The following is a 24,645-nucleotide window of genomic DNA, read 5'->3' on the forward strand; positions in this document are numbered from 1 at the left end:
AGACGAAGAGCGGATGGTCATGCTTGACTTCTTTACGAGACTGGAACAGGGCCCTCACTTGAATAGCTTACTGGAGGCGAAAGGCTTGGTTCAGACAGCGTGGATCCAACATGACCTCGGGGTAGAGGGCGAGCTCGAGTATATCCACAAGCTCAACTTGGTTTTGAGCTCGCGCAATGTGATACCGAGCTTCATGTAGCCGAAGAATTGGTCATAGTCTTGAGTAAGCCACGGACACAACGCAAATTCAAAATGGGCTTCTCATTCAGCTGTTCGGTATCGACGTCATACCATCTTCCCACTCCCATCTCACAGCAAGTCCCCTGGGTGTCTTTTCCTCATGTGTCTCAGCATGTTGTCTTTTCTTGAGAACTTCTCCATACAACCGTGCACCATACACTCGACCTCAACTTTCCCTTCCGTACTGTGCTTTGCTTGGATGTGTCGCTGTAGGTCGGCTTCAAACCCGAAAGGCTTTTGCGTGCAACTCTCGTACGGGCACTTCGCGCGTTTATTGTGGATACGATTGGTATGTTTGCTGTATTACTGTAAGTTGAGTGTGTAGACTAGATGGTGGACTTTCACTTACTTCAAGTCGCAATGGCGGTGGAATCGTTCCTCGCAGAGACAACAAACAACATCCAGTCTTTCAGATCGTTCGATGGAACTAATGGTGGAGAGACGCGCTGATGAATTTGCCGAAAGACTACTTGCTGGGGATTCCGACCGGTTGACCGGCGTGTCATCAGGCGGCGCCAGCGGGGTGGAAGGTGCAGATGAGACAGAATCGATGTCTTGGGTAAGGGTCATGACTGGAGATGGGCCCTTTGACAGCCTGTATTCATGGTGGGGAGCTTGCGTGTGCTGCGAGGATTTGAGGTAAGGGCGATGTATGATCGGGTTGACGTCGTATTCGAAAGCGAATGGTGAGAAATATTGGCCAGTGGCTGTATCTAAGTGAGGGGGAAAGTCGTTAAAGTCGTTAGAGTTCGTATCCGTCACTGCGTATGCATCCGCATCCTGCAAATCCGTGAAATCCGTGAAAGACGTAGCAAATAAAAATAAGGCGAAGACAGTGAAGGCCTTCGCCGACACTTTTGGTGTTTAAGTAGCAATAAGGTTTACCGCAAAGCCAAACACCCGGCGGTGCGGCTGCGGGAAGAATGTGAGTTCGACTGCACTTGGAATTAAGATATGAATGATAATGATAGATAACAGGAGTCTGCAAACCTTTCAACAGACGGCCCAAGGCCGCTGTGAAAGTGGTTGTGGAGCAGCAGGAAAAGGCTACCACGCGGACCTTATATGTCGGATCACTCGAGAGGCATGCTCTGAGCGGCATGGGAATTTACTGGGGCCAGAACGTGCCCCGCGTCGCTGTCCAACCAAAAGGTCTGCTTGCCGTTATGCCTCTCTTCATATGCAGCCAAGACTTGTGGCGGAGGCTATGACCGCAGTACCTCAGCTGGCGTAAGGCTGAGAAGTTTGGTGGAATGCCTCACGGAATTTTGTTCTTTGTGGGACATATCACATATTCTGCCTTGACTGATAATCACAGTCAGTGGCATTATTTGTGAAACCTAATTGCTTTGCTTCCACGCCCACGGCCTCTCCTCTCTGAACGATGCGCTAATGCCGCAAGGAGTTCGGGGTTGTTCGATCTCATGTGCACGTGGTCGACGCGGACATGCCTAAAGAGAAGAGAGAAGTCAGTAATGTATCATTGGTGCAGATACATCGTAGTCTTATCTCTGACTTACTGCGCAAGACTGTCAGGTCGTAGATATGCCACGGAACAGAATGGACACGCATATGCCAGACTTTGATGAACAATACCATGGCGTATCATCTCGACCTTCCTCTTGAACCCCTCACCTCCTTCACTTCTCGAACAGCTAGAGACTGGACAGTAGTGTAGTTGCCGCAGGTAGTGAGTTTTCATGTGCGAGCTGTATTTGTTAGCACAGGTCACTGGCATTGGTTGAGGCACATACTCAAGCAGTTGCTGTGTCCACATGGGTTCTGCGTCGCAGCCTGGATGTTCACACGCCAACGGATCGGGTCCGGAACTGAAGTAGAGTTCGCGCGCATAAGTATCTTGCCTGGTTGCTTCAGTTTCTATAGCAGCTTGTCTTGCGTCCCACGGTAGACGCGCGATCGTAGCAACTTCGCTTTCTCTGCGACCCTTTTCACGCTGACCTATGATAGAAGTGTCGAGAGATGTCCTTGTATCTCCTGTAGCATTGTCAGTGAGGTTTTTGACGTAATATGCTCGTATGGATGGACTCGTATACTCACCGTCGTCCCAATTCCTGGATCTGGCTGCTTCGATGTCTTGAGTAATACCAGAGATAGTGTGTCTTTTAGCTTCGCGCCGCCGCCTTCGGTTTAACCCTAATGGTCTACAGTCGAGAGGTGCGGGTATAAGAGCATCTTGCCGTCTCTTAAATATTCCAAGCCCCTCCAACGAATCCCGGCTTACGAGGATGTCGTGACGTAGGTCTTTTGCCAATGCAAACTTGATTTTGATGCTGCTCTCTACACGGGAGCCTGGACCTAACGCGCGGATGGATGCGATGGACAGTTTGGCATATACGTATCCCGAAGTGACTACTATACTACCATCCGCTAGTTCGATCGTATCCTCACCGGGACATATCCTGAGACTGCGCTCGGACACGAATGATGGCGAGATCATGTCGACTTCCGACCTGAGCCCAGGTGTCGCTAATGTCTTAACGTGGTTCAGCTCGCAGGTCAGAAGCTGCTTCGATCTGTCCGTAGAGCGCAGGGAGAGAGCCTGGAAAGCTGACGTTGGCACCCGCAAGAGTCTCTCTCTCTGCTCGGTAATTATTCTTGTCTGTACCAGGAAGCCCAACCCTATCATGACAGGTGTTGCACTTCTGGGAACGACGTAAAAGGTGCATGTCGTCATGACCAATGATTTGGTTTCAATGCCGAATGAACAAGTTAGATCGAGGCGGCCGGAAGCTTCTACGATTTTCCCATCAGCCAAAACAAACTCCTTCCTCTCTGGTATTTCATCGGCTCTGGAAAGCCCTATTTTTCTTGCCACTTCGTCTGAGATAACGTTGACATCCGCACTAGTGTTCGCGCATGATAACACGGTGGCGGAAATGCCTTCTCTGTGAATGGTAATAGGTAAACCTGAACGACTCTTCTTCGGTCTATGTGACTTAATCGACAGATTTGGAGGATACTTTTGCAGTCTTGATCGCACTTCAAAGGAAGGCAATGGCGGTAGTGGTATGTCCTGCATTCTCCAGAGATTGGCATCGCTCATGGGAGGAGAACCTGAGTTTGTCGAGTCTCCGCCGTCAGATAATGACCCGTCATCACGAACATTTCCTAGTACATCACGGGTATCAAGCGACAATGTGGATCGTGGATCTGGAGGAACCATTTGGTGAAGCAGCACAGTCTCCATGGACTGCCATTCACTTTGCTGAGCATGAATGTGATACAACTTGTGCAGCTTCCTTCGGGACTTTAGACCATCGCCAGAGCGTTCAATTTGAACTAAACTCTACTTCAATGTTAGTTCTGGTAAAGTTTAACTGAATGAAGCATCTACCGGAGGGGTCTCGCAAATTTCTTGAAATAGCCATGAAGGTGGGAACGACAATGGAGGACAACCTCTCAGATCAGGTTGGAATGGAGTGAGTTCAGGAGAGGCGCATATGTAGTCATTGTCGTCGTAGTATTTCATGCTGTATAATTACTCAATCCGAGGAGATTGTTCTTCAGGATAAAATTCGGCGGTGGCGGTTATGTGGTTAGACTTGGCTTTGTGCACAACAGCACGGTTACAGGATGGCCCGATCCGTTGACCGGTCAAGTATCACCAGCATTTCGGTAGCACCAGTGCCTGCTCAGTCTGCTGCAACTTTCGAGTGTGACTGCCATATTGAACTGCCTTTGAATATGTGCCGAAGCACAGAAGTGATACTGGACCACGGATACGCGCGATATCAAGATATGCTTCCCATGCGTTCTTCGTTGCGAGTGATCACGATCGTCCAAACCTAGCGTACAACCGATAAGACGAGTGCGCGTACCATTCAGGGAAGCGTTGAGATCTTGGGCCGATGGAGAAGCGTACAAATATGCAGCGGTCCTCATAGTCTTCGTAAGCGGGGATCTAGGAAACAGTCAATCGAGTACGGCGCCGCCAGGCTGAATAGATCAATAATGATATTAACAATGTTACAACAAGAACGCTGCTTCTATATGCGAGCCACCACCCAAAAAGGTCAAGATCACAAGACATCGACTATGTCAACCTTCCGAGACAAGATCCTTTGTCGCCGGATCTCAAGCGCGCGAAGAAACCGAAGTAGGTCTAACAGACCCCGCGCCACTCTCCCTCCTTCCCCAGTTCCTCGGCTGCCTTTTCAAGAACGCACCCACAGCGCCCAGATATCCCTCATGCCTCAAGAAGTACGCTTGCCGCGTATCCTTCGACCAGAAACGGATAGCATACGACAGCGTATTCATAGTCTGCGAATGTCCGCCGATGAAAGAACCTCCAAAGTATATCCTAGGCAACCCATGTTTCTCAGCGTGTAGATGCGCCAACTGGCCGATGTTGTTTGACACAGCGTAGAGGAGGGATCGCGCCATATCTTCTGGCCGGAAGGAACCAGGGTCGTGGGAGAGTTCTGCCGAGCCTTCAACGTGCTCTGCTTCTTCTCGGCGCTTGAGATCGCCGTTGCATCCATCTTCCGCTTCCCGTTCCGCTGCGCGCTTCATCTTGTAGACCTTGCCAAACGATGATGCGATATGTGTGCTCTTGAGCCCGATCTTGTTGTACGCCTGTCCGTAGATATCTCCAACGAGTAAATCGACCGTGGAGTTGTCGCCGTTCTCCGCAAGTCGCAGCATGTCGTCGAAGCTGCGTGCGCCGGTGAGCAGCGATAGGAGTCCCCAGAGTGTTCCTCCTCCTAGTGATGTTCCGCCTATGCGCTCGTATTGCCTTGGTCCTGAGACTTTGATCATGGATACACCGGAGCCGATGTTGACGAGGAGGTAGGGGTAGATGTTCGGTGGGTCGGGAGGGTGTGGCATGAAGGTCATGGGGCTGTCTTCGCTGTACGTGAAGACTTCATTTGGTATCTCGTTGATGAAGAAGTCGAGGCCTGTAAAGCGTCGAAGTTAGCATGCTGGTTCTCTGTCCATAGACAATCCTGTGTCCTTACCTATGATCAAGCATTCCATCTCGTCTTCCCGTATGACTTCTACATCCAGCGCCTGCTTTATCTTGTCGTGGTACTTGAACGCACCACCTCCAGTCGCCATGATACACAGGTCCGGGGACCTGGATCCATTGTCGTGCTTCTGATCAGCCTGGAGCTTGCGCATGAACTCTATGCACGCATCTATCCGGTCTGTCTCGAACTTGAAGAAGTTTAGACGTCCGCCGATCGCATCGTCGCCCGGTTCGCGCGAGAAGTATACAAGTTTGGCTAGAGAGCCTCCTATCTGCGATGCGCACGACGGATTAGCATGCTGCTATGACTCTGCAAGGGGCTGGTCGCTGTGAATGGTCGCGTGCCACAACCAATCAAGCACACGACCACGCAGGTACACTCACATCGACGGCTACATGGCTGACTACCGAAGTGTGGTTCGGCAGTCTGATGTCGTGCGGGTCGTGTTCGTAGTCCTCGCTCTGGGGCGTCCCCGGCTGCTCCTCGTCTACGATAAAGGCCCCCTGGACGTTGATGCGCACATTGCCCGGGTGCTGTATTGTGTCCTGGATGTCGCTCTGCGCGGTAGTCCGTCTCGGGCGTCCCGGTTCCGGGGTCGACGATGTCTCTATAGGATGCGCACGCGATCCTTTGGTGCCGGTTTCACCCGTCGCGGGGTCCAACGCAGGCGACATGGATGCGGATGTTCTGGGTCTTGGCTGCAGCTTCGCCCTCTTACAGCGATGGCGCACGCTCAGAGGTCGACGGCGTCTAGCGGAGAGATGGTGTTGGGATGGCGACTGTGCGAAGGGGGAATGGGGCACTGGAGTCGCTGCTGATAGCGATAGACGTTCCATTTGTCCGCTTTGTAACGGACCTTATGCCCTGGGCAAGACGTGACCTGAAGTTCTGCGCAGAATAGAGCCCAAGGTATGCAAATCTCCCGCTGCCCCTATATAACGGCAGAGGGTGGAGCGCCGAAGAAGAACATATATATCCTCCATATTCATCGGCGGAATGGAGACTGTATATCTTGCGATGCGTGCTGATTACCGAGATCGGGGCAATGTTAAGCTCGGCAACTGGCGTGAGGCGTGATGGGGAACATCCGAGGACCGACTGGGGAGGTTTGTGGGGATACCGCTGACCAACGTCGGTGCATTTAGTAGGCTTGAGTAATCCATTATTATATATCGATCGCAGTAATTAGGCGGAGGGTATGATAAGGGCCATTTCTAGTAGCTGGAAGCACACGTGCAGCCACACCAAGTGCACAGGTAGGAAACTTCAATTCGAGTACGTCATTACAGACTTCAACTCTTAGCTGCAAAATGCACATGATTCAAGCTTCACCCCGTTCACGCCTTTCTGAGGCACAGTTCATAGCCTCGTACCTGCATACACCCGCGTACCAGGTAGGTAACAGCCGATGACGTCGTGCGCTCGTACCCTCTCTACCAACTCCACAAGCACGACAATCTTCTACCGTTCATTCACACGACGCCAACCCCATCTTTTACGTTTGAATAAGCTATACCGATCGTTATCACTACAAAATACCAAGAACTTCAGCAAGATGTCGTGGATGGACTCTTGGTCGCGGCCCAGCAAGCACGCTGTCACCCCACCACCCCTCTACCTCACCGTCGGCGACACAGTACCCTACTGCCACAGCTGCGGACGCGTAATCAGCGAGCGCCGCAAAACGCAAAACGCAACGGCAGTCAAGTACTGCTCAGCAAGATGCCGAAATAGCAAACCAGGTCCCACCGACCGCAAGATCGAAGCCACCTTCGCCGCCCTCCTCAACGGCGCGTCACCAGAATCACTAAAAGAGAACGCCGGAGCAGACCCAGTCAAGAACAATGCAGATCCAGAGAATGCACATGACGACACCAAATTCGGAAAAGGCGAGAAGAAACAACACAAAAAGAAGCCCTCCAAAACCGTCAAAGGGGAAACTAGAATCATCATCGAATGCGGCACAGTAGAAGAGATAGTCTTCCAACGGGAAAAAGATCCCGAAAAAGTATACGGACGACGTAAGAACCGTAAAGCGCGGTTTGTCGTCGAGAAGCCCGAGGATTGGAAGAGCGTGGATATGGTCGATCAACCTGCATCCAGTACACCTGCTACAGGCACGACAGACGCATCATCAGCATCTGTACCACAGCAACCCCCACAAGACTACACCAGCGACGAGGAAAGCGTATCAGATTCCGACGCCGAAGCCGAAGGCGGCATAGTCCTCGAACCCACCAAAACAGCCTCTTCTACAGACGCAGACGCAGACCCCTCCGCCCTCCCCGACACCGTAGAATACGGCTACGGCGGCGGTAAAGTGCGCCCGCCCCAAGCGCAAAACGATGTCAATGGCAGCGTGGGCGGAGAAAAAGGCTGGGCTGAACGCATCGAGGAGACCGACGAGATGAAGTTGAAGCGGAGGGAGGGGCAGCGGAAAGCGGATGAGAGGGAGATGGTGAGGAAGGCTGCGAGGAGGGGGTGTGCGTTTGGGTTTGCGGTTGAAGGGGAGAGTGAGAAGAAGAAGTGTGAGGCTGTTATGAAGGGCGTGGTTGTTGAGAGTAGTTTTGCGAAGGGGGAGTGGGGGGTTAGGTGGAGGGAGATGATTTGATGGTCTCAATCATTCATAGACAGACAGACAGAGAGGGAGAAGTTGTGAAGTGAAGGACATTGCCTGATAACCAAGGCAAATAAGTGTCTGAGAACTAACAACTGTACGATTGAGTAAAACGCCGATATGGCGACGGTGGGTATCAAGAATATTCAACCAAAAAACGCCTTTGTCCTGGAGATCGTATCCAAGCGGACAAGCCTTCAAAGTTCATCTAGCAGTCCTTTCCCAAGATCCATCTTCATGCATGACCCACCCAGCGGCCATCAAAGCTTTGCCTTCCTTCATGCCCGGGTGGATGATCATCTCAAATCCTGGTCTTAGTCCAGCTCCAGATCTAGGAATTCTGTTAGCATAGACCACATCATCTTCCGTTCGAGACAGGGAAACATACCTGATCATATGCAAAGCCATCGTCCTAGCCTTATCCTTCAAATTAACCTGATTCCTATTGATCAACCTCCTCGGCCCATGATCATCCTGATCATGCTGCAGAATCTTCGAGTATTTCCCACGGTACATATTCATATACTGTATCAGCGCGTCTTCCTCGTCGTCCGTCCACTTCTGGCGGCCTTTGCGTTCGGCTGCCCGTTCTTGCGTGGTGACTTCGAGAGCGCGGTTTTCTTTTGCGAGACGTCGTTGGTCGGGCCAGGTTGACGAGGGCGGTTCTTCGGACATGGAGGGCGCAGAGGTTTCGGAGATGGATTCTTCTTGTTCGGATTCTGCGCGGGGAGGGGGCTGGTGGCTAGTTGGTGCTGCGGAGGAAGAGGGTATGGGTTCTGCGGTGCGCTGTTTCTTTGAGACGGGCGCATTGCGACGGCGCTCTGGGGCACGGAAGCCGCGGTCTGCGGTTTCGAATTCGTCGGATTCAGAGTCGGAGATGTCGATTACGCGCTTACGTTTGCGTGGGGATGGCAGTACGGGTTGCTTTCCTTTGGCTGTATTTGAAGGGCCAGGTGTTGGCTGGGTGCTGTCGAAGCCGTCGCCGAATTCGATGCGTTGTGCTGTCGGTTGGCGATCGAATATTGATACTGGGCGGTTCTCTTTCTGCGGCTTTGGAACGGCTTTCAGAGCTTTTAGTAGAGCTGCTGAGCTTTGCGGTGGACCTGATGCTGGGGGTGCCTCGACCTGCTCTTCGACTGCTTCTTCGGGCTCTTCCATTCGGCTTTCTTCCGTCGTTTGTTGTCGGGGTTGCTGCTGTTCAGACTGCTCCTCATCGGGCTGCTGCAGGACGTCGCTTTCATCTACCACCTGCATATCATCCTGTTGGTCTTCCGTCCTTGGCTGCTCGTTCTGCACTTTTTCGATCGCTTGAGGAATATCCTCATGCTCCTGCTGTGAAGCCGTGTCGCTTCCGACCATGGTCTGTTGTTCGTCTTGTGGCTGCTCGTCCATTCCCGGTTGCTCATTCTCCACCTCCTCAACTGGTTGCTGAATAAGAGTCTCTTCACGATCAGGCTGAGAAGCCGCGAGTCCCAGATGTACACCCGAATCACGTTCTTTCTCTTTCAAAACATCAATAGCACGCAAATCCACCTTCGCATTTGGGTCAAATTTACGGCTACTGCGCCGCCTGTCTCGTCCAAACGAAGTTCGCTTCCTACGCAATGATTCTCGTGGAGCAGATGGCGCTGTTTGAGTGACGTGCTGAGGTTCCTCTAGGGCTTCTTTGAGGTTACGCATGATCGTGTTTGGTCCTCCAAGATTATCAATGGCCGTTTTGAGTTCCTTGTGCCGAAGACGCACCCAGTCTAACAGGCGAATGACGGTTGCCTCCCACGGAAAGCCTGACCTCAGATGTTGCAAGTCAACAGCTTGGCTATCTTGCCCATCCCGGAAGAAAGAGGCTCGGATCGCGTCTACTCGGGTCACAATCTGGTCCTCGAATTGTTCGGGTAGCGCTGATTTGTCGCCGCCCAAAGCTGCTGTGGCCCATCCACGGATCGGCGAGCCAATTTCTACCGACTGTGACGAGTCAGAGCGAAAGAAAACCTCCTCCATTGTTTCTTCGGGATCAAAGGTGTCGTTGTCGGCCGACTTCTGAAGGACGAGTATTGCTAGTTGTGTCCGCAGTTCTAGCGCAAGCTCAAAGGTCTCATTGTATAGCGCACTTTCTCCTGCAGCTGACTGTTGCGCGTCCGGATCGAGCGACTGCATTAACTGAGTCGGGAACGAAATATCAAGTTGTCGTAGTACATCCCAGATATTCTTATCATCTCGATCTGAATGCATTATCTGCTTCGCTAACACCAGTAGATTGGTGAGGTAGAGGATAAGGTCTAGGCCACTCTGTGATGCTGTAACATCCTCACTTGTCCCGAAGAGAGCGCGGTGGATTGCTCTGATATGTATGTAGCTGTGTTCTTCGCCTTTGTAATGCTTCAACTGCGTGTTCAGTTCGTCTTCGAAGTCCTGGTAATCTTTGCTGTAGACTGAGCCGGGTTTTCGCATCTCGTGTATGTTTCGCCAATGATCCGCCTGTGTCGCATCATCTGGCGCAATGTGCCCCAGGAAATCCTCTGTAGCCTCGCATAGCTTTCGCAGATGTTTGACGATGTATCTGGGCTCCAGGAATTCGGCCTCTATCATGCTGAAGGAGGTGATGGCAGTGGTTCCGGACATCTCGGATGCGGCGCCCGGTGAGCGGAAGGTTACATCAGGCTCGGTACGCGCGGGTGTACCTGGGACTTCGTCTTCCTCAAGGGCAATCTCGGTATCTATTTCCTCAACCACTGTGAGGTCTGGCGCATACGTAATTAGCCTGAGCTCTGTCTAGCCAGTAGTGAATATTGCGCTGATTGGAAGTGCACAAGCGAGCAACTGGGCTGTGGCTACTAACCTCCCAACAGCTCTTTCGCGGGTTTGCGCTTTGTGTTGCGCGCCTTTGGTGCCTCATGTTCACTTCCATCGTTCGTAGTCACGCTCGCTTGTCGCGCGCTTCGACGTGTGGGCTTCTGGATGTCGATAAAGTCTTCTACTTCGCGACTGGCGCTGCGCAAACTTCTCGCTCGCGATGCGCGTCCGAATTGTTGTGCAGGCGCATTGGCCGGTGGTTGTGGAGTAGGTGTTTTGCGCCGGCTTGCGGACCGCACACTTCTGCGGTCGGCCATTATAGTGTCGTAAGAACGCGTGGACTCGGCTGGTATTACATGCGACGTAGGTTGGGTGAAGGTGTGATGTCAGTAGCGTTGATGCGGATGCGGGCTTGTTTACGCCAACGGTCTGCGATGGTGGCTGACTAAGGCGACTCGACGGGTGCTCACGTGACTCGTGTCGTGGATCGCCAGGTTTACCGTTCCGGGCCTGGGTGGGCCTCAGCATCCAAGGCGCAGCACGGAGAAGGGGCCAGCTGTGCAGAGGGGATGTGAATACGAAGCGTTTGAGTTCGAGACGGAACCACGGCATTTGCACCATGTTTCCGGTCTTCCCCACAGGCTTCCGGACAGAAAGGCCCCTTAACTAGCCCTCGTTGTGGTTTACGTAGGCGTGGATATATTACGTGGGCTGTCTGCACGCACCCCTTGCGCGCATCTCGGTCGTCTTCGACTTGCTTTACACGCCTCAACATCAGAGTGACCCCTACACCGTTCTGTTCAATAAAACTTGGCGAAACATCCACGTTTCCTTCACAACAACTTCTTCTATTCTCGTCACTCTTTGCAGCCCTTGGATATTCTCTGGGCGCTTCCCTTTACCGCTGACGTTTCTTGCCTTCGCCGCACCGCACCCCTGCTTCCCTTCGAATCGCATTCATCATGAGGTTACGACAGCCACGGCCGCACACTTTGCTTCTCCTCCTACCCGCTTTACGAGTTCTCGCCACATCCATTGCCGCAGACACATCAGACGACAAGCCCGTCGCGCGGGCCGTTGTGCCAGCCTACACCCAAGCCACCTACTCGCCTGATGCCTCACTCGCCCCGACCGCGGTTCCCAAAGGAACGAAGGATGCGCCCGTCGATGGGCTAGACGGCAAGCCCCACGCCGGGCCATACGTGGACGACGATCCAAAATACAAAGGGAAGAAGGCTCCCAACGTTGTAGAAGATCTCGGGGCGGCAAAGAAGCCTGGCGCTTCTACGGAGACTGTTCTTGTAGACGACGTCAAGGATGGCGACAAGAGCGTCATGCAGGACCCGGCACGGAAACCGGCCACTGGCAGCACAGGCACCGAGGGTGGAGTGTCGGCAAAGGACAAGGAGCGACTGGCACACGAGGAGAAAACGGGGGAGAAAATGGAACAGGTTCCCGAGTCGCCAAAGGAGGCTCCCGCCCATCCTGCCGACCAGAAGCAATTGAGCGGAGACGCTGTAGAGACTGCAAGCACCACTCGTGTGCTCGGTGCTGGCGGACTTGAGGTGAGCCGCGATACTTTCAAGCTGATAATACTGTATTAATTGCGCTATAGAAACCCACCGACCTTCCCGACTCCCTCCACGACAACCCTCTTCCTGTTCCAGGCTCTGTCTCTACCAAAGATCCCCTAGACACTTCACCACCCAAGACACCCTCTTCGACACTCGACGATGTTGACGCCGGCGCCGTACAACCTTTCCATTCCTTCATACTCGCTTTCACCATGATTATCGTCTCGGAAATTGGGGACAAAACATTCCTCGTTGCGGCGCTCATGGCTATGCGACACCCTCGACTCCTCGTCTTCTCTGCCGCCTACTCCGCTCTGGTCGTCATGACAATTCTTTCTGCTGTCATGGGCCACGCCGTCCCCGCGCTCCTCTCGGAACGCTTCACACACTTCGCTGCGGCTGCTCTTTTCCTCGTCTTCGGTGTCAACCTCATAAGAGAGGGTCTCGCTATGAGCCCAGACGATGGCGTGGGCGAGGAAATGGCTGAAGTCGAGCAGGAACTTGAAGAGAAGGAACAGCTTGCCCGACACCAAAACCGCCGGAAGTCCTCCATCTCTCCGTATGCCCTCGAGTCTGGACGTGGTGTGCGACGCTCTCGATCCAACTCGCGCCTACCTGCCCCCGCCCGCAGCCCTTCCAGTTCGCCCGATCGAATGCCCTCACCGCGCGGAGGCTCTATGAGCGGCACTTTGGGCGCCGTGAACAACCTCTTTTCCCTTCTCCTTAGCCCTGCGTGGGTACAGACATTTGTTATGACTTTCCTCGGAGAGTGGGGTGACCGCAGTCAAATTGCGACTGTTGCCATGGCTGCTGGATCTGACTACTGGTATGTCACTGCCGGCGCTGTAGTTGGCCACGGGCTGTGTACTGCAGGCGCAGTCATCGGTGGCCGCGCCATTGCTGGAAAGATCAGCATGCGCAATGGTAAGCACATTCAATTCATCCTATTTGACGTAGTGCTAACTCGTGACAGTCACGCTTGGTGGAGCGATTGCTTTTCTCGTTTTCGGTATCATCTACACATTCGAAGCGTTCTACTCATCTTGAGCAAGATGCACACTTCCAGCATTGCACGGCGCGTATGGCGGGTTGGATATAGACCTCTGGGGTTGCGGTCAAACTATCTCTATCTTATGTTGACTCACCTATGTAATATTAATTGTACCTAAAATCAACATGGCACGACTGGGAACGGTCAAGGCGTTCTCACACAGAGAACGAGGTACAATAGATCTCTCACAGTTGACATTTGATAGTAGTTTCATGTGCGACTTGACAGTTCGAAACAGCGTTTGAGTCTCTCTTGGTTGAAACATGCTCAATCCGTTTCATGCCCAGACTATTTAGCAGTATACAAGCTTTCAGGAACGACGCGGCTCTGGGGTCGCCGAATGTGGTGCTGCTAGCCTTCGGCGTTGGGGTGGTGGAGGTTAACGGAAGTGATCCCTGCACTCGCCGCGGAAGAGAGCCGTTGGCCCTTGCAGCTCTCAAGCTTCAATGGCTGCGCCTTGACGAACAATACCGCTGCTATTGTCGCCTTTCACTCTTCACCCGCCCACACGCAAATCCTCACGCCACTTGAAAACTTCTCACCGTACCCTACGACTGCCGTCTAACATATCCATCAGCGACGACGGGGACGCCATACCGGATCGAAACATATCCTTTGCGCGCCATCTGTACCACCACTATCGCGCATCGAAACACAACCTCTAGTGCTACAACCCTCGGTGATGGTATCGACCGCCAGCAGCGCGATGGCGCCGCAGCGTGAGCCCCCCAGACCGCCACCGCCGGCCGTCATCGAAGCCGAGATGCAGTGGATTTTCACCGAAGAAGAACTGCTACTGGCGCCGTCGATATGCGACGGGATGCCCGCTGAGGAGGAGCGCACACTACGGCGGAAGGGCGTCGGGTTCATATTGCAGGTGGGCATGATGCTCAAATTACCACAAACCACGCTTAGTACAGCGGCCGTCTTCTTCAATCGCTATCTGATGCGAATGAGTTTGAAGCCGCGGCCGGGGTATAAGCCACTACACCACTATGTGAGTCCCCCTTCCTGATAGATGCGATATGGACGCGTCTGACTTTACCAGCAAATCGCCGCAACCGCGTTATTCCTCGCGACGAAAGTTGAAGAAAACTGTCGCAAGATGAAGGAACTCGTTGTTTCATGCGTCCGGGTCGCGCTCAAGGATCCCAACAAGCTCGTCGACGAGCAAACAAAAGACTTTTGGAAATGGCGCGACACAATCCTGTACAGCGAAGACGTCCTACTCGAGGCCTTGTGCTTCGATCTCAACGTGGAATCACCATACAAGACCATGTACGACATGATGAAGTACTACGGTGTCGAGCATAACAAGAAGCTGCGCAACTCAGCCTGGGCCTTCCTCTCCGACTCGACGTCCACACAGATGTGCCTATTGTTCACATCGCGAGCAATCGCCGCAGCATCGCTGTACGCCGGCGCGCGTATGGCGGAGGTAGAGCTAGGGGACGACGACGGAAAGCCATGGTGGGAGATACAACATGTCCAGTTGCGCGACATCCGGAGAGCATGCAACCTCATGGCGGATCTGTACGAGAAATCGCCAGACAAAGATGGAGAACCCTCCATGTACGCAGGGCTCCGGACACCAGAGGACGGCATCGACTTTGGGGACACGCCCGACGGTATGGAAGGCGTACAAGCGACAAGCCAAAGCCAACCTCCTGCCAACGGCACGGGCGATGGCAACGCGACGGAGCGGGGCAGTGAAGAGGGTGAATTGGATGGCTAGAAGACACTTCAAGGACGGAGAATCATCAGCCTGGCCAAGCGCGCCGGCTTCAAGATCCAGTATCGGAAACCGCCATCGCCAGGCCTAGAAGCTCAACGCTCTCGTCGTGATTCGATGATCGACGACGAGACTGCTGGCTCCTTGGCGAATGGTTTGCCATGGACACGAGCCACGTTTTAGGACGAAGAAGAAGGATATGGCTTACAGTATCGTCTGTTTAGGAAATTGAGGTATTAGGCGTTTGGTTGGTACAAGGCGACATGGGAAGATACCACTAACCCGCATAACACATTATTACTACCTAGGTATGCGCATAGTACTTGAATACTATTGATGATTAGACAATAACGCAACTTGTCTTCTCAATCATGGATCAAAGATTGAAGACTCTGTGTAGACGCTGTGACATGTGATTGATCATTTGCATTACCACCGGCGATGGAGTCCGGGTGGGTGGTAGTGAAGGTCTCGTCTTCCATACATGCAATAAACATCTTATCGTACCAAAGACATAAAGAAAGATCGATCTTCTGGAAGGACAGTTAGCGTCAATCGCTGCGGCTTGCGGGTCTTCGTAGATTCCCCCACGTGGGCGTATAGACCGTATATCGTGCATGAGATCATGACTCGTGCCGAGGCATCGTTATATGCCGCGTTGGTCTAGTAGCGCGACGTCAAGACTACCTGTTTGCCACTAAAGTGACTTCCTTCTCTCCTTTAACCTCGAGTATAGCCTGGCAGCCTCGAAAATCCAATTTTCCAACCTCCAAAAGAGTAAAAGTGTGATTTGCAATCACATTCACAGTCATCGAGACCTAGGGCCTGAGTCAACGCCTCCGCGGAACATCGCCAACATGGACGCTTCACCTTCAGCCTTGCTCAAGCTTCTCCTGCCCAAAACACCTTTCCTATTGAAAACAGCACTATGGCACTCTCTATCCATGTCACCGACAAGCTCAAAGTGGGATCTGAAGACGGAAATCACAGTGAACATGCTCCGCGACATGATGGGCCCCAACTCAACACCAACGCCCATCTCAAAGCTGCAGCGTCTAACCTGCAAAGACCCAGGCGTCAAGGGTAAAATCTGGGTTAGCAAAGTCAAACTAGACGTACCACAAGAAGACGACATCCGACAAATAATGTTCAAAGCCATCGACGACATGAGCACCGGAGGAGAGCAATGGACGAAGCCTGAGCAGCGACCTCTAGAAGCAGAATGGGACGGCTACCGCGCCTCTGCAAAAGACGACGAACCCGAACCTGCTGACATGAGCGAAAAAGATAAATACGAGAACCTCATGAAAGAAACGACGAGCAAAGTCACACTCCTTTATTTCCACGGCGGCGCAATGTACCTCCTTGACCCAGCAACATCACGGCCTTTAACGGGTCGCCTCGCGAAAGAAACAGGCGGCCGCGTCTTCTCCGTGCGATACCGCCTTTCGCCGCAAGGTCCCTTCCCCTCCGCTTTACTAGATTGCTTCACAGCATACCTCTCCCTCCTGCACCCACCCCCAGGCTCCTTCCACGACCCCGTCCCCGCCAGCGAAATCGTCTTCGGAGGCGACTCAGCAGGCGGAACATGCTGCACCGCGCTCCTCCAACTCCTCCTTCAGATCCACCGCAGCACGCCCTCTGGCCAAACCCCGACCGTCAACTTCCACGGCAAACGAGTAGACATCCCCTTGCCGGCTGGTGTAGCCCTCGCGTCTCCTTGGCTCGATATCACGCGCAGTCTACCTTCTATCGAGGGCGCAATAACATACGACTACCTCCCCCCACCCAGCTCAACCGACGCAAGAGAATTCCCCAAAGACGAAGGCGTGTGGCCGGCGGATCCCCCACGCGCAGATTTCTACGCTGAAGCAAGTGCGCTGATGCATCCGCTCGTTTCCCCACTCATCGCAAAAGACTGGAGCAAAAGCCCCCCGCTATTCTTCTCCGTCGGCGAAGAAATGCTCAGAGATGAAGATGCCGTCATGGCGCAACGTTGCGTCACTCAGGGTGTAACAGTCGTGTGGCGCGACTTCGAAGCTATGCCGCATTGTTTCGCCATGTTGCTCGAGAGTGTTCCGAGTAGTGCTGTGCATTTTAGCGAGTATGCTAAGTTCTGTAAAGAGGTTGTTGAAGGGAAGAAGATGGGCAGTAATGGCGTGTTTATCAAGGCGAAGTCGGTTGAGAGGAGTGAGATGGATGTTAAGACTGGTTTGACGCAGATTCGGTTTGAGGAGGTGGAGGGGTATATGCAGAAGGGGAAGGAGAGGATTGAGAGGAAGTTTGCGAAGGGGCAGGATCCGGCGAGTGAGAGGCCGATGCTTTAGGCTGATGGTTGGGACTGTGATGGGTAGTTGGTTTTGGATGTGAGGGTTTTGTATATAGCGTTTCTTTTGGTAATATATCGAATTCTCTAGCCGGACTCCTACATCGAGTTCAACGAAGAAACTGCGTCGCCCGCTACTAGGATGAAGCTCTCAACCTTTCAAATCTGCAACAGCAACACTTCCCGTGTGTAGTCCGCTGCAACAGTCTTGTTCTTAAGTCTATGAACCAAGGGTTCCCGATCTTTCCTCCTCTGCTCGATGGCCCTGTTGTAGTTGTTGTTATTCTTCACTATGGTCCAAGTTTGGTTCGGGTACCTGAACCGGGTTTCCTCAGCACACACCCTTTTCTCCAACCACACAGAACGCGTCTATCATAGAACGCAACCAATAGAGCGAGCATTTATACAACTTCTTGTCGCAAGTGATAGCAAGATCTAGGATGCCAACTCACCTAACCAAAGTTAAGCGGCACAGTACTCTATCCCATTCCTGAACATTAAAAATTGGTTTTGAGTTGCTGAGGAACTATATAAACCTACGCATCTCTCTCTTCTTTTTACACCGAACATCACAGACTTCACTAACTTGACCAACTTCCAAATTCTCCGAAAAGAATTCAACAAACCCTCACCAACCCACCAACCCCACAAACAACCACCAAGATGAAGCTCACAATCTCCACCCTCCTCCTCACCCTCCTCACTGTCTCCGCCCACCCACTACAACCCAGCAGCATATCCGGCACTCCGTGTTCGCTTGTAAACTGCAAATCCGCCTGTTTGTCTAGTCCAGAGATGTGTGATGCGATGTGCCAGGGGGATGAAGATGTAAGTAGCCTTAACCAAAGAAGAAGAATAACAATACTAACAAGCCCAAAGCTCCCCCTCTGCGCCATTGGCACCAGCCCCCCACATGGTATCCCTCAGAACCACACCATCCCCAATCAACGCAAGGACGTAGCTCGAGTACAACCACCATCCAGACTTTCCATGCCAACACCCTACTGCTCCCAGTACGACTGCATCAACATCTGCGATCCGTGCTGGAAAGGCTGGCCAGAGGAATTTGGAATGGGATTTCTGTGTGCGACGCGGTGTAACGATAACCAATATGTAAGTTTTGACTTTTCTTTTTTCGTCTTCGATATGGGGATTTGGGCTAACGGGTCATGACTATAGATACCAATGTGTCCTGAGGGAACTGTGCCAGTATATGAGGACGCTTGAGAGGGGCTTTGTGTCCCACGAGGAGCGCATATCTAGGGGAGGGAGAGGAAGGGGAGACTGAGGGGTGCAAAACCCTGGGTTGAAAGGATCTGTCTGAAGCTGGCAAGGTTCTTGACGCAAAAGGATGGGTAATAGTCGGAGGTACCCAGGAAACAGAGATAGCATGAATACAGAGGAATGGATATATCACCTACAACACAACCTCTACCACAGCACACAAACTTCCCTCACCGCATCTTCTTCACGTCCTTCGCCTCACAAGCCCCACACTGCCTCACCCTCCTAATGCCATTTCCACCACCAATACCATTACCCCCCATCGGCAACTAACCCCCGTCCCTGTCCTTCCCACCACCACTCCCCCTCCCACTCCTCCGCCTCGCCAACTCCCTCTCAACACTACTCTCCAAACTCGTCCCAATCCCCGAATCCGTAAACACAGCCTCCCTCTCCACACCCCTCGGCACGGGCTCTTCCAGAATAAAATCATCATCTTCTTCATCATCAGCCTCCTGTTCCTCTCTCGTAGGAATATCTTCCAGCCTAGTCTCTCCCCCTTCTTCTTTCGGACTGGGCGAGCTATACGAGAGCGGTTGTTGGGAAGGTAGAGTAGGGAAAGTACGACTAGTGTCGCTGTATGGTGTACCTGGTTCTGTGTTGTCTCCGTTTTCGAGTTTGGGGAAGGGTTCGCCTTCTTCTTTCTTGATTTTCCCTTGGTGCGCGTTATCCTGGGATGGGGGGTTGGGACTGGGACTGCTGAATAGCAGGGTAAAGATACCCCATGTGAACAGCAAGACAGCCATTTCCATGCCCCAGAATGTGAGGATGCCGACTATGGCGCTGGTGAGCCAGTATCGGTACATTAGCCAGCGAAACCCTTCCAATCTGGCGCTGATGCGTACGCTGGCGCGGTAGACCTCGAGAGGGAGCTTCGATCGTATTTCTAAGCGGAGCGACGACGGTATGTTGCGATATCCCGGTTCGAACATGACTGATTCCATCATGCTGATCTCGATATGTTCGGACTCTGTGTGCCAGCCGATAAGATACAATGGCAGCCGCATGAGCCTGTAGATAATCTCGAGTATCCGGCTTCGGTATGTCAAGAGAACAGGTCTCCGACTTCTGGCTAGTACGGTAGGTGTTTCACTTGTGGCACCTTCTGTGACGACCTTCTCCGCCGTAGCACCGGGTGTACCGCCTTGACTGTGGTCTTCGACGCTCCATTCTTCATCCCAACCGAGTAGATGCTTGACACCCTGGCCAATCGTCGTGGGACCCCGGAACTCCAACCCCACCATCCAGTTCCCCGCTTTCAGATTTGTATCGCTACGTGGTACTTCCATCTCGACGACGACATCGTACTTCTGGCGGTCCACCAAGCCGGGTATGTTGGCGAGGCCATACGGCCATTTAGCGGGCTTACCAGTCGGTACACCATTTGACTGCGCGTTCGCGTAGGGTATTATCGGACCGTGGTCGAATTGTAGGTATACGGGTACGGAGATGCCGCGCACGGGTATGTAGTTGTAGTAGAAGGACGAGTATGCGACGACCGCGAAGGCGAAGAGGATAGTCGAGGTGATGAAGAGGAGAACCGTGCGGAGATAGGTTCGCAGTAGGGCTGGCGACGTTGCTATGCGGAGGGGTAGAAGGATGGCGTCCTACGTACTGATGAGCATGCGTGTGGGATACAGGTGTGCAGGAATCGCTGCAGCAGAACGCGATTGCGCGGCTCCTAGCGGAGGTGTCTTACAGTTGCGATTTGAAGAAGTGACCTATCTTCGCGAAAGTCATCCTTGAGTTTCTCCATCGCAGTCTTGTGGGCACGGCTGGCTACATGGCTTGGTGTTGGCATGTCGAGCGCGTCCATCTTCACATGCGGGAGGAGCTGGGCCGGCGTGTGACGTAGGGCGCGCACAGACGACGCACCACGCTAAGCATCCCAGCCAGCATCCTGACATCCCGCCATGATTGCGCCATCATATGCAGGAACAGAAGGATGAACCTGTAACGGAGCCGGGAGTCGCTTGAAGATCTAGAGGCACATCAAATACTGGTGCGGATCACATGCTTGTTCACGATGAAGTTGATGAACACATTTCAATTAAGCAAAAAAACTACCCTTGCCATGCCGATAATCCTACACGATACATCCGTCCGATTCAAATCCAAATACATAAGAGACCCGAATGCGATGTGACTGTGAGCCATCTATCGACCTCAACGCCATTAGGTCAACAGTCTGCCAAACCGTGAACCCAAACGCCAGAGGAAGCAGAACCCATACAGATCGTACTCGCAAAACACGTGGTATCATCCCAGAAAACCTTTGGCTCATTTGAAGGAAGCAACAAGACGAATAGCGAAAATCGATGTAAAAACACAGTGTACTTGACCAAAACGCTCCGACCAAACAAAGGAAACTCGTGAAGACGCAAATAAGGCTGCACTAGCCGGACGATGCCGTCGCGTTGCCGCATGGAAAGTTCCGCTCTAAGGCCAGGCACCTCGCTCAACTTTTATCCGGGACCGTCTAACAAAGATCCAAAGACTTTTGAGAATATGCAAGTGCATGTAACGTGCGTAATAACAACATAGCTGCTGAAACAGCTAGAAGGCAAAAGGTCGTGGGTATCGTAAAGTCGTCGGTACATCCCCGTGGAAGACTACTGATGCTTCCATCCATATACTCGTCGTTCCATCTTCCGATCTTCCGCACGTCGGGTTGTGGAGTGGTGACACACTCAAGAGAATTTACCCATCTTAGGAGGTCCATGGGGTTTGGTGGGAGAGCCCATGACCGACTTTTGTAACCGCGATGTAGCCTTGGTGACACCGGAGAGGGGTGAGCTGCGGTTCATAGTCGTGCCGTTCTTCAAAGGCGATTTGGCTACTCTGTTTGACCGAGTGCGCTTTCGTAGAGGAGTTATCAGGGCCTCAGCGGACTTGCCAGATCGAACTGGGCGGGAAACGGAGGCGCGTGCCGCAGGATCCGATGGCAGAGAAGCAACATCGCGATAACGGTTCTGGTTGCTGCGGAAAGCGGTAACGACGCCACGGTCGAAATGCTGAAGCATAAGGTCTGATGTAGCCCGTGCGCGTGCGTTGGGCGTGACAGAGGAAGGTGCCGCTGGGGTGGAGCCAGGATGTGGCATGCTAGAGCTTGCCGGTGTAGCCGGCACATCAGCAAAGTCGAACTCATCGTCGAACTCATCTCCATCGGTATCGTCGGTGTCAATCTCCAAAAAGTCGGCGAGGTTGAGGTCCTCATCGTATTCATCACTCGAAGAACCCTCCTCATCTTCGTCAACGAGGCCCATGTTACCGTTGGAAGAAATGCTTACGAAGGGATAGAATGCCTCCGGGGGACCAATGCTTTCGTTTCCAAAAGCAAAGTCGTTGCCCGAAGCAGACCCAAATATGCCAGTAAGCATGATGTCGGTATTGATATTGTTGTTGAAGACTTCATTGCTATTCTCGCTGTCGGAGGCGTTGAGCTGAGCAATGGAGTTCCGAGGACTGTTGTTGACAGTACCGCTCGTACTACTCTGGTAATCGGTCATAGGAATCCACGGAATCAGTACCGTGCGTGGACGGTAGAATGCAACAGCCTTGGTCGACCTGTTAGTGACAGCAATGGCTTGGTCAGACTCGTCGTGGATGAAGACGCCGCGAGTCGGCGGAATTTGGCGGCCAATCGGACGAGAGCTTCGTTGAAACGGCTTGGGTGTTGCAGCGCGTGAGCCAGGTGCTGAGGCCGGTCGCTGTAGAACAGAGTGCTTAGGAGTGCGCGGTAGTATGTCGGTACCAAAGTCTTCTTCGTCAGTGGTGTCACCAATGTCAGCTGATAAGAAACGTTAGTCATTGAGTAAAAGCAATTATAGGGCACTACCATACACTCATAGCCACTGGATTCGCCAGATGACTCGCCATCGGATTCTTCCGAGTTATCGACTTGAGTGATGCGCGACTCGCCCTGCTCAAAGTCCCAGAACGAGGCGTCGGACTGCGGAGAAGCCATGTCTCCGTTGTCATCATCGTAGTCCATCTCAAGAAGTTGATGCAAACTGGGAGGGATCTTATCTTGATCCATGAAGAGATCAGGGAAGACACTGCTGTCGAGTTCTGAAGATTCCGAACTGGAACTATCTGATACCTGAACGTCATCGTCAAAGCGGACGCGCTTGGCTGAGCCGTCTGAAAACTTTCTCTTGGCCATAGGAACAGGGGATGCAGGGAGAGCATCTGGCTCGAAGAAGGGAGTGAACCCATAGTCGGGAAGAGCTGCCATGAACGTATCGTCTAATGGGGCAGTGACATCGAAGATGTTGTCGCTCAAACAACTCTCAAGACTGAGTCGTCGAGCATCACGATACTCATTGAGAAGGGTAGTAGCTTGTTGTTCTTCTTGGAGGATGTAGCTCTCTTCTTGTTGCTCCATCATCTCCATGTCGGACTCATCATCGTCAGGGACGAGATTGACGCCGCTGTAGTCTTCATCGTCGCTCTCAATAGCGTTTTCATAGCTTACTTTGGGTTCGTCGTCCTCTTTGTAGGTCAACAGCGGTATGCTAGAGGCGGCGCTTAGTTTCCTAGCCAGCTTGCGACGGGGAAACGACTCTTGGTCTGTGGAATCGTCACCAAACAGCACTGATGTGCTTGAGAGATTGCTAAAGGTGCGCTTCTTGTTACTCATTAGTAGCTGGTTTACCGGGTGCTTGTTGGGCATGAGCACTGTCTCGTTCTCATCGTCTTCAGCGTGAGACTCGTCGTCATCTGCAGGCTCGACGCGGATAGAAGGGCGCTTTCCCTTGCCCTTGCCTCCCCTACGATAGCTGTAGGGCATGGCCGGCACATCTGCATCCGTCTCGTCGTCGAGCTCGATGTCTTTGGCAGTGCTACTGTCTTCTTCTTCGTCGTCTTCTTCCGCGGCACCTTCGGTAGCTGACTGGTCACCGCCGTGTCCTAGAGTACGGGGTGTGTTGCCTGTGACTGTGTCTGGCGAGGCAGAGCGCTTGTCACTGCCGTGGGTGTTTGCAGTGGTCTCGTGTACGAGTTTGCGGTCTTGGTTGTTATGTCCACCGAGAGTAGGCGACCGAGCGTGCGTATGGTGAGCCATGGTCGTTTATGTCTTTGAAGTTCGTCTTTGTAGTGATGGAGGCGTGGTGAAGGGTCGCGGGTGATGGTTCAAGATCGGGGTGGTGTCGGAGTGAGTGGTCGGTCGGAATATGGAATCGTGAAGGGTGATAGCGTTCGTCGGCTGGATCTTTGGTGTACTGAGGGGAAGGGCTGGCGAACTATGCTGAGCCCTTGGTGTTTCGTCGATCTTCAAGCGTTGAGCAAGTAGAAATGACAATGGTGGTGTTTTGTGGCGCAGGCCAGACGATTGCCAATTGGTTGAGACGAGATTGCGCAGGGGATACTGCACGCAGTCGTAGTATTGGTATCGTCGTAGAGGTTGAAATTCCGTGAGCTGTCGGGCTGATGCAGCCCATGGGCGGGCTGCACCAGGAGTTTAGAGCTCAGCGAGTGCCTGCGGCATTGTCTCGACGATGTTAGGGGTATGAATGTGGTTATTGGGTGTTTCTGGTATGTTTCTGTGTGACTTTGACGTCTTTGGGCTGGTGTGGAGAGAGAACGCGGGCGAGGGCAGAGAGAATATGTTAAACTTTTAGCTCGGCACTAGCGTAGAATCGTAGTCCGAGCGTCTAGTTCCTCTCGCAGCGATGACTCCATATCCAGCACCAATGAACGACCACGACGCGATATGCAAGTCAGCCAAAGACATGGTGCTCTGTACATCTAGCGCAACGTATTTCGTAATTTCTTCTTCAATTGCCTCTCTAACGCAGTCCTCCAACGCCTGTCGCGTGCCCCTCACCAGGAAATTTTGGTTTCTCGCCGAACTAACCCCACTGAAACTAACTTGGACGTGCGCAGTGCGTGCAGCGACGAGGCAACACGGGGCTAATACACGGTAACGGCTTCAGCCTATTGGTTGGCTGTAAGACGCAGGCCCCGGGTTTGCACATGCTGCGACGAACAGCACGACGCAGAGAGTAGATTACCGCTGCCCGTCCTCTCCTTACATCGT

General features: G+C 52.8%; 8 protein-coding genes across 8 annotated transcripts; 4 read left to right on the top strand and 4 right to left on the bottom strand.

Moving 5' to 3' along the window:
- Window positions 1–4,335: 4,335 nt before the first annotated feature.
- Window positions 4,336–5,905, bottom strand: J4E93_000836 (uncharacterized protein; the record flags this gene model as incomplete). The annotated part of the gene is made up of 3 exons (XM_049338793.1): window positions 4,336–5,159; window positions 5,220–5,502; window positions 5,615–5,905. 3 exons carry the CDS (start codon window positions 5,903–5,905, stop codon window positions 4,336–4,338), a joined length of 1,398 nt encoding a protein of 465 aa, XP_049204678.1.
- Window positions 5,906–6,786: 881 nt separating this feature from the next.
- Window positions 6,787–7,842, top strand: J4E93_000837 (uncharacterized protein; the record flags this gene model as incomplete). Its single annotated transcript, XM_049338794.1, has 1 exon — window positions 6,787–7,842. The coding sequence occupies one exon, from the start codon at window positions 6,787–6,789 to the stop codon at window positions 7,840–7,842; it is 1,056 nt and encodes a 351-aa protein (XP_049204679.1).
- A 210-nt stretch (window positions 7,843–8,052) lies between these two features.
- J4E93_000838 (uncharacterized protein) lies at window positions 8,053–10,955 on the bottom strand (the record flags this gene model as incomplete). The annotated part of the gene is made up of 3 exons (XM_049338795.1): window positions 8,053–8,179; window positions 8,237–10,613; window positions 10,685–10,955. 3 exons carry the CDS (start codon window positions 10,953–10,955, stop codon window positions 8,053–8,055), a joined length of 2,775 nt encoding a protein of 924 aa, XP_049204680.1.
- A 645-nt stretch (window positions 10,956–11,600) lies between these two features.
- On the top strand, window positions 11,601–13,259 carry J4E93_000839 (uncharacterized protein; the record flags this gene model as incomplete). Its single annotated transcript, XM_049338796.1, has 3 exons — window positions 11,601–12,203; window positions 12,254–13,136; window positions 13,186–13,259. The coding sequence occupies 3 exons, from the start codon at window positions 11,601–11,603 to the stop codon at window positions 13,257–13,259; spliced, it is 1,560 nt and encodes a 519-aa protein (XP_049204681.1).
- A 710-nt stretch (window positions 13,260–13,969) lies between these two features.
- Window positions 13,970–14,998, top strand: J4E93_000840 (uncharacterized protein; the record flags this gene model as incomplete). The annotated part of the gene is made up of 2 exons (XM_049338797.1): window positions 13,970–14,260; window positions 14,312–14,998. 2 exons carry the CDS (start codon window positions 13,970–13,972, stop codon window positions 14,996–14,998), a joined length of 978 nt encoding a protein of 325 aa, XP_049204682.1.
- An 854-nt stretch (window positions 14,999–15,852) lies between these two features.
- On the top strand, window positions 15,853–17,322 carry J4E93_000841 (uncharacterized protein; the record flags this gene model as incomplete). The annotated part of the gene is made up of 1 exon (XM_049338798.1): window positions 15,853–17,322. One exon carries the CDS (start codon window positions 15,853–15,855, stop codon window positions 17,320–17,322), a length of 1,470 nt encoding a protein of 489 aa, XP_049204683.1.
- A 1,552-nt stretch (window positions 17,323–18,874) lies between these two features.
- On the bottom strand, window positions 18,875–20,421 carry J4E93_000842 (uncharacterized protein; the record flags this gene model as incomplete). Its single annotated transcript, XM_049338799.1, has 2 exons — window positions 18,875–20,212; window positions 20,305–20,421. The coding sequence occupies 2 exons, from the start codon at window positions 20,419–20,421 to the stop codon at window positions 18,875–18,877; spliced, it is 1,455 nt and encodes a 484-aa protein (XP_049204684.1).
- An 874-nt stretch (window positions 20,422–21,295) lies between these two features.
- J4E93_000843 (uncharacterized protein) lies at window positions 21,296–23,670 on the bottom strand (the record flags this gene model as incomplete). The annotated part of the gene is made up of 2 exons (XM_049338800.1): window positions 21,296–22,395; window positions 22,449–23,670. 2 exons carry the CDS (start codon window positions 23,668–23,670, stop codon window positions 21,296–21,298), a joined length of 2,322 nt encoding a protein of 773 aa, XP_049204685.1.
- Window positions 23,671–24,645: the final 975 nt, after the last annotated feature.

Source organism: Alternaria ventricosa, assembly GCF_023758065.1.
Source record: "Alternaria ventricosa strain BMP 2768 chromosome Unknown scaffold_1, whole genome shotgun sequence".
NCBI classification, from domain to species: Eukaryota; Fungi; Ascomycota; class Dothideomycetes; order Pleosporales; family Pleosporaceae; genus Alternaria; species Alternaria ventricosa.